The sequence below is a fragment of the Ruditapes philippinarum genome, unplaced genomic scaffold, assembly GCF_026571515.1.
Source record: "Ruditapes philippinarum isolate M1 unplaced genomic scaffold, ASM2657151v2 ctg434_1_1_1_1, whole genome shotgun sequence".
Classification (NCBI taxonomy): domain Eukaryota; kingdom Metazoa; phylum Mollusca; class Bivalvia; order Venerida; family Veneridae; genus Ruditapes; species Ruditapes philippinarum.
The window spans coordinates 1-18,034 of NW_026862618.1; the positions used below are offsets into that span (position 1 = coordinate 1).

Genomic DNA, 18,034 nt, shown 5'->3' on the forward strand with positions numbered 1-18,034 from the left:
AGGAATTTCAATGTTGTAAAAGTTTTGGGAAAAAAAATTGAAAAACGACCCTTGATTAACTTTTAAAGACATATCTTATCATTTAACAGTTATATAAAAGACAAAAAAACAACAGATTTTTTTTTACTCTAGCGACCTGGCAGCCAGAAAATTGTACAGTTTTGTAGAAATGTTATAAATCTGATAAAAAGGGACTTTATGAAGTTCTTAGGACCAATTCCTGATATTTAAAAGGTATATAAAAAAGAAGGCGGAAAAAAAACACTTTCACAGAACTTTTTTTATTAATCATTTTTGTGAAGCTTGGAAAGAAATGTTATATAAACTAAATGGTATTTAATGAAGTTCTTGTTATTTAAAAAGATATATACTTTGAGAGATCTTTTATCAATTTTTTGCCGCCAGGCCGCCAACTTCATCACATCTTAAAAATCTCGTTTGTTTTTCTTTTCTTATAATTTTTTTGAACCTTTCTTAACAGCGACATTTAATTCACTTAAAATCAAACATTTTAATACTTTTACTCGTTCTGGGTGCGACTACAGATTTCCATGAAAACAGAAATTAGATATAAATATTACCAAAAGTATCTTTAATAGATACATTTGTACTCGGACGAGGTAAAGTTTTTTACTTGCCACGATGTCTTTCGGTATGCACATGTTTTTTCGGGGATCATGGACATAATTGGTCGTCTCGTCATTATAGAACGGTTAAATTCTTATGTTGAATAAGATATTCACTAGATAATTAATGACACTTTTTTAAGCAGTGTAAAATATTTATTCTGGGGAAGTTCACAGATTTCCAAAAGAAAGTGTTTCCGATACTACTTTATATTATTTATTAATATTTGAACGTGTATACTCGTGCGTTTCTGAAAGATCATTTAGATTATTATACTAATTTTAGAATGGCCAATAATTAAGATTAAACCGGATTTTAGTTTTGCAATTTTAAAATGCCCAATGAAAATTTCTCTCATATTCAGTTGCTCCCTGTAAATTTTACAGGAAGTCAAACAACTTCGTCCGAAAAAATACCACGGCCAACCACCGGCTAGTGTATGCAAAATGGGCAGACAAATATTGTCGGACAACACTCCAATTATTAACATATTGCTTGTTCGGGTAAAATTCAAGCTCAACATGTCACTCTTCCCCACGGTTGCAGACAAAAACAGTACCGTCACTGACTACTGCAAGGCTCTTGGATGTTGCCATGTTTATCAGAGTGTATGTAGTCATATTTATATTATAAAAGTCTATGTAAACTAAGTGACCTCAATGATGGAGTCATCTCGTAAAAGTGGTTCATGATTTTTGTCAATTTTGTAGAGACCTATAAGACAAAGCTACATGAGAAAAGATCTAAGCTCTGGACATTGTAGTTTGCAAGAAGATTAAAATGTGTTTTCAAAAATGTCAAAATGATACATTTCTTTTGTTTTTATCAATATTTGAAATTTGTAAAATGTGCCCATTTCAATAACGCAAAAACTAGTAAAGTCAGCAACATTTTGACAAATGACCCCTTTGGAATAAGCATTACTTCTTGACCCACCCCTCTGGTAAAACTTTTGCATCAGCGCCTGAATGGTATAAGTCTTAGTGATTAAAATATTCAAATAACAAGAGCCACCGCCTAGCGGGGGCAACACTCGGCAATTTCTTATTTTCTAAAGTCAAACGCATCAGAGGAAGAATTTTATAGTTAAATGTAATCCTACAACACATAATTTGTTGGTAAAAAAAATTCAAATGTTATTTGACCTTGAAGGTCAAAGTCAACCGTGCATATGATAAGCTAGGTCTATTTGGATTTACATAAATATATAAAAAAAATGAACATATATTTCTGAGGCTCAGATGTCACCATTACTCGTTTGTATTCACACATTTATTTACCTAATTCTATTTCAAGATCTGAAACGTGTAAATTGCATACCATAAATATCATTACTAATCTTGTCTAAATAGTTTTTATTCATGTTAAAAATTCTGTCTCAGTTTTCTTTCATTTACTCATTTACTCAGTCTGGCAGCGTTAATGTTAAAAAGGCCAAATTTCAATTAATGATAATTGATAATTTCGGATTATTCTCAATAGTATGATAGCTGACTTAAGTTTATTTAGTTTATATCTTGTACCAAAAATCACACACTTGCCAGCGAACTATTTATATTTGTAGATTGTTTGTTTTCCGGAATTTTCTCAGAACGATTTCAGTAAAACAAAACACAATATTGTGAAATTGTCATTTAATCAAATTCGTTCAATTGATTTTAATGGAAAAATGCATAATAGAGAACATACAAAATATATAACAAACTAATATTTCAAATGCAAATGTCATAAAAACTATGCAAAATTACATATATTCTTTAAAATTTCAGTTGCATATATGCACCTAAATCAGTTGGATATATGCAACCGTGATAACCATTTAAATATGAATACTTTGCAAAAGCTCTTATTAACCATCATGCATATATGCAACTAAAATCAACTGTTGGTTTAATAGTAGCAATAAAATACACAAAGGTATAACAAAAACAAATATTCATTAAGTTTCAAATCGTGGTCGACTCGCTTATGAAGAACCAACTTCTGAAAAACTATCCATTCCCATCGCCACCCGCCCCATTAAAAACAAGACTCGAAAACTGTGCCGCTAAAAAAAACTAAAATTAACAAATGAACAACAACAACAAAAAACATACTCTGGAAAACTGTGCTGCTCCCTAAAAACTACAGCAAAGTAACATCCTATTTAAGCCCAAGTCACATTACAAGCGCGGGCAGTCCGAGGGGACTTCTTGGATAATTTAAAACCGGAGAGAAATATTTTAATCATGTCCGGGAAGGAGTCATTCACCTCTGTGGTCCGGTATGTATTCAGACGATTTCCGAAGGGTACTCGCCCGATCATCTGGTTTAAACTTTTACATCTTTTTTCTAGACATCGTTCAATATTCTTAACGTAATCGGCCGACTGCCGTTATCGACCATTATCCGGCCAGTTTGTAACCATCGTACGGTGATTGTAAGGTATACGGACAAAAAAACGTGAGGTATCCGGTCGGCTGTCTCACGTACGGTATTCGTACTCTTTTCCTCGTCAGACCGTTTTCTCACCCCACACTTTTTTCTTCTGCTGGTCTTTTTCCTTGTTTTCTGGGTGAAGTCCTTGCTTTCTCCCTCTCTGACTTCATTCCCTTTCTTTCTTCTATTGCTGTTTTGGGAGACTGTTTTGGGAGACATATTACACTTTTTAATCAAAGTTTTCTATAAAATATTGTAAATGAAACTCGAAAAATTGCAAGTCTCGCGATCTAACTGATTCAGCTATACAGGCTGACTAAGGAGTGAATGGTGGTTGTAGGAATTACTGGCAGTAAGCCACATTAAATTTTCCAGAGCCAGAGCATAGTTCAGCCACCGCATCGTTCATCCATCGGGGAGGTACAGGGCGAGTAACCGTAGAAAGTTATTCATGATCAACCACAACGAAAGTGACCTGCACCGTCCGAGAATCGAACCCTGGTCGCCTAATTCACAGACAAACGTTCTACCTGTCGTCAGGTCTGTTTTATAACCCCAACTGTATCCTTACGGTGCACCATGAAACCGTACATGCAACGGCCACAAAATGTAGACTTTTTAACATTTGACCTTAAAGTGTAACTTTTACCTTTTGGGTAGCAACCCAATTATTGCGCTCTGCACGTCGTCTAATAATGGTGAGTTATTTAAAAAAAAATTCAGCAATTGTTATGGAGAGGACACTAAATGAAGACTTTTTATTATGAAATGAAGACTTTTTAACATTTGACCTTTAAGTGTGACCTTGACCTTGGGGGTAGCAACCCAATTATTGCGCTCTGCACATCGTCTCATTATGGTGAGCACTTGTGCCAAGTTATTTGAAAAAAATTTCATCGGTTTAAAAGTTATGGAGCGGACACGAAATGAAGACTTTTCCACACTTAACCTTTAAGTGTGACCTTGACCTTGGAGGAAGCAACCCAATTATTGCGCGCTACACATCGTCTGATTATGGTGATCACTTGTGCCAAGTTATTTGAATAAATTTTCATCGGTTTAAAAGTTATGGAGCGGACACGAAATGTAGAATTTTTATTAAGAAATGAAGATTTTAACATTTGATCTTTATGTGTGACCTTGACCTTGGGGGTAGCAACCTAATTGTTTCGTTCTGCATATCGTCTCATTATGATGATCACTTGTGCCAAGTTATTTGAAAACATTGCATCGACCGGTTTAAGTTATAGAGCGGACATGAAATGTACACTATTTATTATGAAATGAAGACTTTTTAACATTTGACCTTTAAGTGTGACCTTTACGTTGGGGGTAGCAATCCAATTTTTGCGCTCTGCACATCGTCTCATTATGGTGATCATTTTTGCCAAGTTATTTGAAATTTTTTTCATCGGTTTAAAAGTTATGGAGCGGACCACGGATTTAAATATAAATCCGTGAGCGGACACGGAAGTGTTATGGACGGACGGATGCTATGCGGAAGGGGGTTAACAAATATGGTCAATCATCATTATAATCATAATTATCGCATTTGAGAGTAGATCTACCTCGTTTATTCAGATGTAAACAAAATCAAAGAATGTTGTTTTCTATAATAAGTACTATAACGAATGTATTTACTTGACATCAATTTAAGAATGCCCATTGTCAACCAATTACAATCAAATCCGTAAGAACGGCAACAAGGTCTACAGTTTGTACTTTCGTTTAAAAACATAATAGTGTATAATACCGTACTTGTATATCTATAGCTTTACTTAATTTCAATGGACTTGTACATGATATATTGAAATAAACCGACTCATCCAAACTACCATATAAAAGAAACATTTTTATTTAACACAATTATTACAAAATGTACTGACTATTATAAGTTGTACAATAAATTGCACCAAAGATTATTACAATGCACCATGGGCTTTATCTGTATATCAAGATGCATCAACAAGCTTTAGAAAACTCCCGTTAAAGACAGAACACAAAATATACACCTGGAAATAAGTAAAGCACACCCCGGAAATTTAAAATTGGTTTAATGATTGAAAGCACTGTCATGAGATGACGACTTAATTGAGCTAAGAAATAGTAATTTGATAAGAAGTGATACCAATTGAGTAATCATAAACCAGTAAATTTATGAGTAACCAAATTATTGAAACATAAGCAAATGTTTTGTTTTTTACCAAATATGTGTTTATATAAGTATGGTGTTGGAGCGTTTACAAAACATTTACTGGTGGATATTTTTTGGTAAATGTGGACGATTACGTAACCTAAAATGACATTATATGGCCAAATATTTAATAACGTGTGTAACCGCCATGTTCCCGGATGATAGCCTCAACCCTTCTCCCCACACCCGGCATATGCCTCAATTTTGACATGACTACAACTGAAATTTTGAATTTTATTTGGGCAATAGTACGAACCACCTGTAGTCAACCTACAATAACTGGAACAGAATGGCAAAATTTACCTCAAAATCACATTAGACGCATTACTGGTAGTATGAGGAGAAGGGTTGAGGCTATCATCCGGGCACGTGGCGGTTACATACGTTATTAAAAAATTGGCTACATAATGTCATTTTAGGTTACTAAATTGGTATCGCTACTTATAACATTACTACTTCTACTTCTTAGCTCAACTAAGTGGTCATGTCATGAAAGTGCTTTCAATCACAACCGATTATAAATTCTGGGGTGTATAGATAGACATGTTAACGTATTCTTGCAGTTAGTATGTATATAATAAAAGATAAATAATAAATTTAATATATATACAAACGAATATACAAAACTCAGTAAAAACAAGCAATACAAAATTAAAGAAATAAAATTCCTCATCCAAGTGAAGGTGACATACCAGGAATATTCGCCCATGACAAATGATGTTAGTGCAAGCATTAGCTAAGGTTGAAATAATCTGGGTGAACAAGTTTGTTCTTTCCCCATCACTGGGATTACATTATACCTAACAAACATTTAAAGCATCTAAGCAAGGGCAATAACAGATGCAAAACAAAATTATTATGTCGAAGCCAATGCATGGGCGAGTTGGATAGTCCCACTATTCTTCAAACAATCAAGCTTACAACATGTATGATATTAAAAAAATATTAGTTTCTTTTTCGTACTAACTATGATGATAAACATATTTAAATCCTTGTCATTTTAAATAAAGAGAGACACTTTGCATGTTTTATGCAAACCCTGGATTAATAACATTGTAACAAGAGCCATGTCAACATGGCCATCCCCCGCCGAATGTGATTGCTCATTTGAAGAATGTATATGTAGTAGAGCAGATAATTCAATTTTAAGAGGTCTTTTGGTAATGAAAACTGATGGCTGAAGTGATTAAAGATTTGAAACCTATATGAATACTGATGGCTGAAAATAACAAAGGGTAGGTTATCATTCTTGTGTGCTGCACCCATCCTCAGTAAAATCAATCCACCTATGAAGTTTCAAGTTGATACCTCAAATACTTTTTGAGATAATCTCCGGACAAAATAGTATGAAAAAGAACAAAGGGCAATAACTCAAATATTTTATAGGGAAGAGTTATCATTCTTGTGCACAGCATTCCTCCTCAATAAGATCTATCCACCTATGAAATTTCATGTTGACATCTCAAATACTTTTGAGTTATGCTCCACTCAGGTGAAAAATTAAGTATGAACAAGAGGGCCATGATGGCCCTGAGGTCGCTCACCTGTATATAGCCCCCCCCCCCCGGGGTCAATTTTTATTTGAACAGACTTGGTAGACACCCATAAGAAGATGTTCTAGCTCATTGGGTTTTTTAAAAGAAGATTTTTAAGTTTTTACTATACACATATAGTTAAAAACAATGACACCCCTGGGGCAGGGCCAGTTTTGACCCCGGGCTTTTATTTGAACAAACTTTGTAGATATTTACTTAAAGATGTTTCATGTATAATATCTAAACTCAAGCTATTTGGGTTTTTTCAAAGAAGATTTTTAAGTTTTTGCTATACACATATAAGGAAAATCAATGACCCCCGGGGCAGGGCCAGTTTTGACCCCAGGGCTTTTATTTGAACATACTTGGTAGACACCTATTATAACATGTTTCATGCTAAATATCTTAGCTCTAGCTCTTTGAGTTCTTTAAAAGAAGATTTTTTAAGTTTTTACTATATGCATATAGGGAAAATCAATGACCCCCTGGGGCGGGGCCAATTTTGACCCCAGGGCTTTTATTTGAACAAACTTGGTAGACATTCACTAGAAGATGTTTCATGCCAAATATCTAAGCTCTAGCTCTTACGGTTCTTTAAAAGAAGATTTTTTAAGTTTTTACTATATGCATATAGGGAAAATCAATGACCCCCCGGGGCGGGGCCAATTTTGACCCCAGGGCTTTTATTTGAACAAACTTGGTAGACACTCACTAGAAGATATTTCATGTCAAATATCTTAGCTCTGGCTCTTTGGGTTCTTTAAAAGAAGATTTTTTAAGTTTTTACTATATGCATATAGGGAAAATCTATGACCCCCTGGGGCAGGGCCAATTTTGACCTCAGGGCTTTTATTTGAACAAACTTGGTAGACACTCATTAGAAGATGTTTCATGCTAAATATCTTAGCTCTAGCTCTTTGGGTTCTTTAAAAGAAGATTTTTTAAGTTTTTACTATATGCATATAGGGAAAATCAATGACCCCCTGGGGCGGGACCAATTTTGACCCCAGGGCTTTTATTTGAACAAACTTGGTAGACATTTACTAGAAGATGTTTCATGCCAAATATCTAAGCTCTAGCTTTTACAGTTCTTTAAAAGAAGATTTTTTAAGTTTTTACTATATGCATATAGGGAAAATCAATGACCCCCCTGGCCGGGGCCAATTTTGACCCCAGGGCTTTTATTTGAACAAACTTGGTAGACACTCACTAGAAGATGTTTCATGCCAAATATCTTAGCTCTAGCTCTTTGGGTTCTTTAAAAGAATATTTTTAAGTTTTTACTATATGCATATAGGGAAAATCAATGACCCCCTGGGGCGGGGCCAATTTTGACCCTAGGCCTTTATTTGAACAAACTTGGTAGACACTCATTAGAAGATGTTTCATGCCAAATATCTAAGCTCTAGCTCTTTCGGTTCTTTAAAAGAAGATATTTAAAGATTTTTCTTTCGGTTGCCATGGCAACCAGAGTTCTGCATGAAATGGAATTCTTTGAACAATCTTGATAGAGCTTCATACAAAGAGTATTCCTGCCAAGTTTCATTAACATTGGCCTTGCGGTATCATAGAAGATGTCCTTAGAATATTTAAAATGTGGACGGACGACAGACGACGGACGCCATTTGGTTGGCCATCCTAAAAGCTCACCTGCACTTTGTGCAAGGTGAGCTAAAAATAACAAAGGGCAATAACTCAAAAATTATGAAAGGAAGAGTTATCATTCTTGTGCACTGCACACCTCCTGAGTGAGATCTATGCACCTGTGAAGTTTCATGTTAATATCTCAAAGGCTTTTTGAGTAATGCTCTGGACAAAAATTAATTTTGAAAAAATAACAAAGGGCAATAACTCAAAAATTATGCAGTGTAGAGTTATCATTCATGTGCACTGCACTCCTCCTCAATGAGTTCCATTTACCTATGAAGTTTCAAGTTGATACCTCAAATACTTTTTGAGATAAGCTCCGGACAAAATAGTATGAAAAAGAACAAAGGGCAATAACTCAAAAATTATATAGCGAAGAGTTACCATTCTTGCGCACAGCATTCCTCCTCAATAAGATCTATCCACCTATGACATCTCATGTTGACATCTCAAACACTTTTTGAGTTATGCTCCACTCAGGTGAAAAATAAAGTATGAAAAATAACAAAGGGCAATAACTCAAAAATTATGAAAGGTAGAGTTATCATTCTTGTGCACTGCACACCTCCTGAGTGAGATCTATGCACCTTTGAAGTTTCACGTTGATATCTCAAAGGCTTTTTGAGTTATGCTCTGGACAAAAATTAATTTTGAAAAATAACAAAGGGCAATAACTCAAAAATTATGCAGGGTAGAGTTATCATTCTTGTGCACTGCATTCTTCCTCTATGAGGTCTATCCACCTATGAAGTTTCAAAATGATACCTCAAATACTTTTTGAGATATACTCCGGACAAAAATGTCGGACGGAAGGGCGGAAAGACAGGCGGACGGAGACTATTTCTATATCCCCCGCCGCCTTTCGGCGGGGGATAATAATTGTATCACCACACTAATTTCTACTCTCTTATGAACGTAATTGTCGGCTGTTTCTCGCTCATTCTCAATAAAACGAACATTTGCGGTTGGAAAATATTGAAAATCCACAATTGTTGAGTTTTAAGTTGGAGTTACGCAGGTTTCATACTGGCTTATTCATGAAATCTGCCATAAAATTCAAAATTACATGTAAATCGGCTCTTTTATTCAGGCAACATATGTACATCATTCTATTTTCATAAAAATGCACTTTTATGTTCCTGTGACCTAGTTTTTCATCCGAGATGACCCATGTCCATACTCAACCGAGCAATTACCTAGGCAAGCATCCTGACAAAGTTTGATGATGATTGAGGTAAAAATGTGACTACTAGAGTGTTAAGGAACAAATGTGAACGGACAATGAACATTCAACGATCCTAAAGCTAGTAACATATATTTCTGTAGCGTATGTTTCATATTGACATTAAAAGTTGGTTGAAAAATAAAGCAAGAGCGTAGAACGCGCTATATAATTCGGGACTAATAATTATCAGAATTACACAAAGATAAATTTTTATTCTTGTTTTGAATTTTCTTGAATGGATTTGCGTAAAAACCATGGTAACGTATGTTTCTGTATAAAATGTCGTTGAAAAAGATACGAATAAAAAATAAAATTTTCAAAACAACAGAATGATATTTGAGAGACTGGCAGCTTATATTTGCTTATAATTATACATACGCTGTATTATTAGGCATTACATTACTTCTGTTTCGCTATCAAATTCTTTAAGTTTGTTACTATTTATTTACATGTATTTGGCGACATTTTATCATCCATGATATCAGTGAGGTTTTAACAGCCAAGTACAATTTTCAATAATAATCAGAATGTATATGCATGCAGCAATGACTAATTGCACATGTTTCGTTTATTCTGGAACTTATGTTTCTGCAACACATCATCAAAGTTGAAAATTCTAGGTAGCGACAGTAACCTATGTTACATTTAAGGGCATAAATGGTACTTGTAAAAGAAGGATACATTAAGATAAAAATGAAAAACTGAAAGTGTCCCTATTAGAAAACAAGCAAATTCGTTGAATTTATATCCCCCGCTGAGTACTGGTTATTACTAACACAACAACAGAAGACATAAGGCTTTATTTATATATTTATCATGGCATAAACAGTAATATTCTTTGTACATGATAAATATTCAGGGCAAAAACAGAACTCTGTTTTAAATAGTAATATCTGGACATGCAAATGAGATGTAAATTGCCTTTTTGTATCGATGGTTGCCATAAAGTTTTGTTGAAATCAGTACAGCAGTTGCAAAGAAATGGCAATGTTGTTCTATATGCATACTACATAACTAATCAAGGGCAATAACTCTGGGTCTGGTCTGAACAAGGCAACAATATGCACATCTCCGCTTGGTATTAATGGTTCCCATAAAGTTTAATTGAATTCTTGCCAGTAGTTGCAGAGAAGTAGCGCGGAAACAATTATTACTCTATATGCATACTGCATAACTAATCAAGGGCCATAACTATGAGTTTAAGTGTCTGACCGGAACAAGGCGATGATATGTGCATTTCCTCTTGGTATTGAAGGTTCCTAAAAAGTTTCGTTGAATTACGGCCAGTAGTTGCAGAGAAGTAGCGCGGAAACGATTTTTGCTCTATATGCATACAGCATAACTAATCAATGGCCAAAACTCTTGAGTTAAAGAGTCTGATCGGAACAAGCAGACAATATGCACATCTCCTCTTGATATTGATGATTCCCATAAAGTTTTGTTGAATTCCAGCAAGTAGTTGCAGAGAAGTACATTTTGTAGCGCGGAAACAATTATTGCTCTATTTGCATACTGCATGACTAATCAAGGGCCATAACTCTGAGTTACAGTGTCTGACCAGAACAAGGCGAAGATATATGCATCTTCTCTTGGTATTGAAGGTTCCCATAAAGTTTCTTCGAATTCCAGCCAGTAGTTGCAGAGAAGTAGCGCGAAAACGATTTTTGCTCTATATGCATACCGCATGACTAATCAAGGGCCATAACTCTGTGTTAAAGGGTCTGACTGGAACAAGCCGATGATATGCGCATCTTCTCTTGATATTGATGATTCCCATGAAGTATTGTTGAATTCCAGCCAGTAGTTACAGAAAAGTAGCACGGAAACGATTATTGCTCTATATGCATACTGCATAACTAATCAAGGGCCATAACTATGAGTTAAAGTGTCTGACCAGAACAAGGCCACGATATGGGCATCTCCTCTTAGTATTGAAGGTTTCCATAAAGTTTCATTGAATTCCAGCCAGTAGTTGCAGAGAAGTAGCGCAGAAACAAATAATATTGTTCTACATGCATACTGCATAATTAATCAAGGGCCATAATTCTGAGTTAAAGTAACTGACCGGAACAAGACAACGATTTGCGCATCTCCTCTTGGTATTGTTGGTTTGTTTCGTTATCAAATATATTTAAACAATTAACTATATTATCATTTCATACACTTCACAAATATACTAATTAGAAACAAGAATGTATCTTGGGGCAAACAACCTAAAGACATTATTATGATTATATTCTTATAACTATATTTTTTTTTAAATGGAATGCTTCAATATGATATCAATCTAAACTGTACAATAATAACTAAATTAGTTTTGAAAATTAAATTTGATGAAGGTAAATATATTTTTATTCTTGCATAATATCCAGATTTGAACACTTAATTACACAATGATCAAATTCTTGGCTTGAATAATTTTGTTATTTTAAGCTTGAACCTTTAAAATTTTAAGATTAACTACCATTCTAAAACATTCATAATTAGTATAATATGATTTTTATTTCTTTTCTTTCCATCATGTTAATTATTTTACAATAGCATTTAAATATTTTGAGTATTTACAGAAAGGGAGCCAAATTTAGCATATCTTGGTGCAGATACCCTACCACCTCTCTTAAAACACATGAAAGCTACAACTAAGAATAAAATAAATAGTGCTACAGCCAGTGTTCCTATCACATAGTACATGTAGTTAGGCACTTGAGGTTCTGGCGTGGAATGCTGATGCTTGCTTGATGTCTCTGGGTGTTCGGTTGTCTGTCCACCTGCCATGCATGTTTTATAGTTATCAATGTCTAGCTCTGATATTGCACAGATATGCTTTTGAAAGCATGTGTCATTACAGTTTTGACCTACAAGCCATTTCACACTATTGAAGTCTAAATATTTCCTAAAGACTTTATTCTTTTTATCAGAAAATCCCTTTAACACAGTATGCAGTTCAACAGGTTTAAGTTGATCAATGGCATAAACATCAGAAGTGTCATATTCTTTCTCCCATTTGGTCGGATCACTGGCAATGTTGGCTTCAGTCAGGTTGAGGAAGTATTGCTCATATTTTAGTAGCACACCTGTCTCTCTGTCATACTGGAACAGTCTTATAGACGGGTTATTGGCACCTACACCTGGTAATGTGCTTTTCCAAGGTGTTACAGCAGGACTCAAGAATAATGCAGAAATAGGTTTACCTGTGGAACAAGGATGAAACTTAGTAAGCTTTAAAATACCATTAAGATTTGCTTTAGAAAAAATGTAACTGGTTATCAAACTGGTTGATTTTGCAAAATCTGTTAATGAACCAAATGAATAGACATCTTTTAATGCAAAGGCTCAATGCTTATATTTAATAATCAAACCTCGAGTTTCCATTAAATTGTAGTAAGTGGCAAAATATAACAATCAAATCATTAATGCATCATGCACAATACTTTAAGTGCACATTAAATACATTTTCATGTAAGACTCTTAGAATTGTCACAGTCAATGTCAGGTAAAAATAGTAAAACATTTAATCAGTTGGATTGTTAATGACATTGGATTATCTGGCTCAGTCATAATTAAATGAAGAAATGATTTTAAGAAAGAACACATTATTGGTCATAATTAGGCTGCAACGATTATAATGACAAAGGCCTTCTTAATTATCAAATGGGTGAGAAATCAAATTACTGTTAATTACCTTTGATCTAATAACCCTCAAGACTTGAGTTGCCTAATCCTACAGACAAATACCAAATTAATTAGACTAGGTCAGCAAAACAATTTTAGTAGAACAAAACTATATACCCATTCATTGGTACATTTGTGTTTGTAATTTATTGAGTTAAAAACTGCATACATACAATTACATGTATCATAAAGCACAAAGCAGAAATAACTGTAGATTGGTTGGCACAAGAAACCGCATGAAAAAAGTACCTTCTTTATCAAATTGTACTCTAAAGCTGTCCGTATGTTCATGGCCATACAACTGTGCTATAATTACATCAGAATACTTCTCCATCACCTCCAGGTATTTCTTGTTAAAGTCTTCATAGAACCATGCCATTCCTTCAAACAACTCAAACAGTCCTGGTGGAACGTGTGCAATAATAAGTACCTGGTGATGAGAGGACAAGAATTTTGTTCTTTATCAACTTAGTTCTTTAACAGCATTTTTAAAGAATACCAAACATTTGGTGATAACTTCAGTATTTATTATTAATTAATATAGAATGCACAAATGTTTTAAAATCTTAGTCAGAACTATAATATGACAACATAACTGTACAAAACTACATCCCCTAGATAAATATGAAGATAATTAAAACAGCTTATCAGAACTGATTTCTCAGTCTGGTTTATAAAAATATATACCAGTATTTATCAAGGGTGCCATTGTCATAAAATATGCCCACAATGAAATCTCACAGGGTTCCAGATTTTTCTTATGACATTGACATTTTTTTCCTCTGACCTATAGGAATGACCCTGACCTCTGACCTAGTTTTAGTGCACAACATTAAGTCTCGTGAAGGTAAACATCAATAAAAACAAGATATGTTTGTAAAACATGTATGATCCCTATCAGCAGCCAATCAGTCATGTGATCAGGTTAACTGTATGTGTATTTAAATTTGCGAAAAAAACAAATTTTCGGGGAAAGGTCCATTTTGGGGGTATATACAAATATTCGCGCTATTTTGAATTCGCGGAGGTGACTGCCAAAAATCATAAATTGCGTACACCCATCAGGTTAAAAAATAAGGAAAATTACTCTTACACGATTAGGCAATGGTTTTCGCAAGCAGCCTTCTTTCAGTTTACATACTTTTTACTGTAATCATTGTGGGACTTCTCACTTATTTTCAACACCTCAGATGTCAAACAATACGCTATTGTACAGAACAAAGACATTCAATTTGTCTAGCGGACAGATTATGGCAAACAAAAATATGTGTTAACATACAATGTATGTGATTTTTCACAGTTTTAAACAGCACCGAATGAGACCATAATCTTTTCACCGATTTTGTTAAAATTTTGTTTTGTTTTCCATCAGTTAAAATCATTAATGTTTGTGTTGTTTGAAATGTTTGTTTAGAAAAACAAAATATAATATAATCAGATGTCAAGATGTTTATGACTCAGACTATAAAATAAATAGCCTGATGCAATTGTATTGTTCAAACATGTATATACTTATACAATAATCCGATAATCATATCAGTCAAACAATAATACACTACGAAACTGATTTATATACAGAGCTGAATTTACATGTATAGTTTATAAAACAGTAAAATCACTCTTTGAAAGCACCATGGATACCAGACTTATGGCAGCCTTGAACGCACTGATATACATTGTTCTATAGATGTGCGAAAATATGACTATTAAGAAATTATTGGTGTAGAAATATTCGCGCTGAACATGAATTCGCGGATCGAATGTTACTGCGAAGATCGCGAAAATTTGAAGCCCCCAAATATTTCTACACATACAGTATTATAACTTTTTTTTGACCTTGTGACCAAAAAATCAATAAGGCTTAACTATTGGTCATGACTAGTCACTAGGTAATTGTGACCGCAAAGGTTGAATGCAACAATTTTATGACAAATCTTACCAAATAATATATGCATATTACAAGGCCTCATTAATGACAGCCAAGTTGTTATATTAAATAAGACCTTGAAATTTGTATACCAAAAGCATTTTTAGTTTGATAAAAAAATATAAACCAAGGCAACTTGAGTTGTTGAGTTATTGGTCAGAAATCGTCTTTATGTAAAAGGTAAATATGACATTGACCATTGACCCTTAAATCATTATCAATAGGGCTTATCTACTGGCGAAACCAATGCACCAGTGAAGTTTAAAGGTAAAGGGCCTATGTCAGTTGTTGGGATATTAATCACAAAGCGTTTTTACCTATAAGGTCAATATGATCTTGATCCTCTGACCCTTTTACCCCAAAAATCCATTGAGGTTATCTTCTGACCAAAAGCGATACATTTGTAGAGCGATGCATTTGTAGAGCTTGAAGGTCAAGGATCCATGGGTTGTCCAGTTATTGATAGAAAACCATTTTGACATAAAAGGTCAATGCGTCCTTGACCTTTGACCTATTGACCCCAAAATCAATAGGGTCATCTACTGGTCAAGAACAATCATCATACCAAGTTTGAAGTTCCTAAGCCTAAGCATTCTTTAGTTATTGATTGGAAATTGCTTTTACCTAAAAAGTCAATGAGACCTTGAACTTTGACCCATGACCCTAAAATCTTTAGGGGTCATCTACTGGTCATGAGCAATCACCATACCAGGTTTGAAGTTCCTAGGCCTAAGCATTCTTAAGTTTAACTGATCGGAAACCATTTTTACCTACAAGGTCAATGTGACCTTGACCTTTGACCCCTTGACCCCAAAATCAATAGGGGTCATCTAATGGTCATGAACAATCATCATACTAAGTTTGAAGTTCCTAGGCCTAAGCGTTCTCTTGTTATTTCTCGGAAACCTTTTGGTCTACAGACCGACCGACCGACAGACCGACAAACCGACAGACAGACAAACGCAAAGCAATATACCCCCACTTCTTTGAAGGGGGGCATATATAAATATGCAGGTAATAGAGAAGATATTCTCTGTACAAAATTCTCAACATTTCATCATCTCTTTACTTTGCTCATAAGACCCTTGAGCTTGTTTACATTTGTGTCAGAATGCTTCAATTCTCGATGACAAAATGGTACATACACACATTTTCTAATCTTTATGTTACATTTGACCTCTACACATGATCATACCTACAGTTTTTCTTTGACCAACCTGTAAGTGCCACCTTGACCTTTGAACAAGACTTTAACTCAGTTCATGAACAAATACTGTCTTATGATGATGAACATTTGAATCAAGTAATAAACTAGAAATGTGTCAATGGGACACGGGTGCCCCCACACTCCACAGATTTGTCAATCTTAAATATGTCTCTACGTCAATTTTTTTTTGTGGCTACATGTGCCCAAGTTGAAAACTAAACAATTTTTATTAAGTAAAGGTCAAATACTACAAATACTGAATAAATCCACAAGAAAACCCCAAGGTGCATAAGTACACATGCTGACCAACATTCTTGTAAACTTTCAGGCCAACAGGTCATATACTTTTTGAGCTATGCATGATAAGTTGAAAATTGCAAATTTATATTAAGTCAAGTATAGTAACTCTAACAAAACTGAAAAAAAATCCACATGCAAAACCCATGCAGAGCCTTGATAAAGTAAATTTTTCTAAGTTCACAAAAGAACCTTTATTTTTAAATTCCAATTGTTACAGTTATAGGCTTTGGAGAGAGTCCTATTATGCTCTCAAAGAAGTGTATAAAATTTCAACTTGATTCAAAGCCAGATGTCAATAGAATATGAAACAAGAAACATGGCAATGCCACGAAACCAGGTTTTCAATTATCACCATTGTAGATAAATATGTTGTAGTTGAAATACAAATACAAGCAACAAACAATGTAACTTTGTGCAATGTTAATCATGAATAATGAATTTTCTATTTTTAATTATTGTAACCTTGACCCTAGGGGGCCCAAAAGCCATCCCAAGTGAGGTCTTTATAAAAACTTGCTTTACACCAAATTTCATAAAAATATCTTATTCCAAACTAGTTATTGACCAGAAACCTAATTTCTATTTTTAGTAACAGTGACCTGACTGGAATCAGATTTTCTATTTTTAGCAACAATGACCTTGACCTTGACTCTACAGGACCCAAAAGCAGGCAGATGAGCTGACAGGCGTGCAACAACCTAGATAGTTTCTGTTTTATAACTTAATAAAGTTTGTTGTGATTAAAAGGATATATTACACATATAATAAAATTTTATGGAAAAAACAAAGGGCCATAATAAGGTAAAAACTTATCCAATCACAAAAACCTGACAATATGCATCAGGGCACTTGAAGACAAAGCTAGTCTGTGAAAGTTTGCTCAAAATCCATTGAGAAATGTAGGAGAAGTTGCGCACAGAAGAAATTGTTCACTATATAGTCTATATAAGGAAAAACAACAAAGGGCCATAATTAGGTCAAATATTATCCAATCACAAATACCCGCCAATATGTGCCTGAGGGCACTTGATGACAAAGCTTCTTTGAAAGGTTGGTCAAAATCCTTGAGAAATGTAGGAGGAGATGTGCACAGAAGAAATTGTTCACTATATATTCTATATAAGAAAAAAAAAAAACTTCCATAATAACTTCAAATATTATCAAATCACAAAACCCCGCCAATATGCCCCAGGGCACTTGATGACAAACTTCTGTGAAAGTTTGGTCAAAATCCATTGAGAAATGTAGGAGGAGTTGCGCACAGAAGAAATTGTTCACTATA

The 18,034-nt window shown here is 34.4% G+C and overlaps 1 protein-coding gene across 1 annotated transcript in view; it reads right to left on the bottom strand.

Moving 5' to 3' along the window:
* Positions 1-10,431: 10,431 nt before the first annotated feature.
* Positions 10,432-18,034, bottom strand: part of LOC132719603 (acid sphingomyelinase-like phosphodiesterase 3b) — a 37,913-nt gene continuing 30,310 nt past the window's right edge. The window contains exons 5-6 of the mRNA XM_060703394.1: positions 13,568-13,748; positions 10,432-12,837 (exon numbers count right to left, since the gene is read on the bottom strand). Coding sequence (XP_060559377.1) covers positions 12,191-12,837; positions 13,568-13,748 — 828 coding nt within the window. The 3' untranslated portion in view covers positions 10,432-12,190. The remainder of the gene's footprint in view (positions 12,838-13,567; positions 13,749-18,034) is intronic.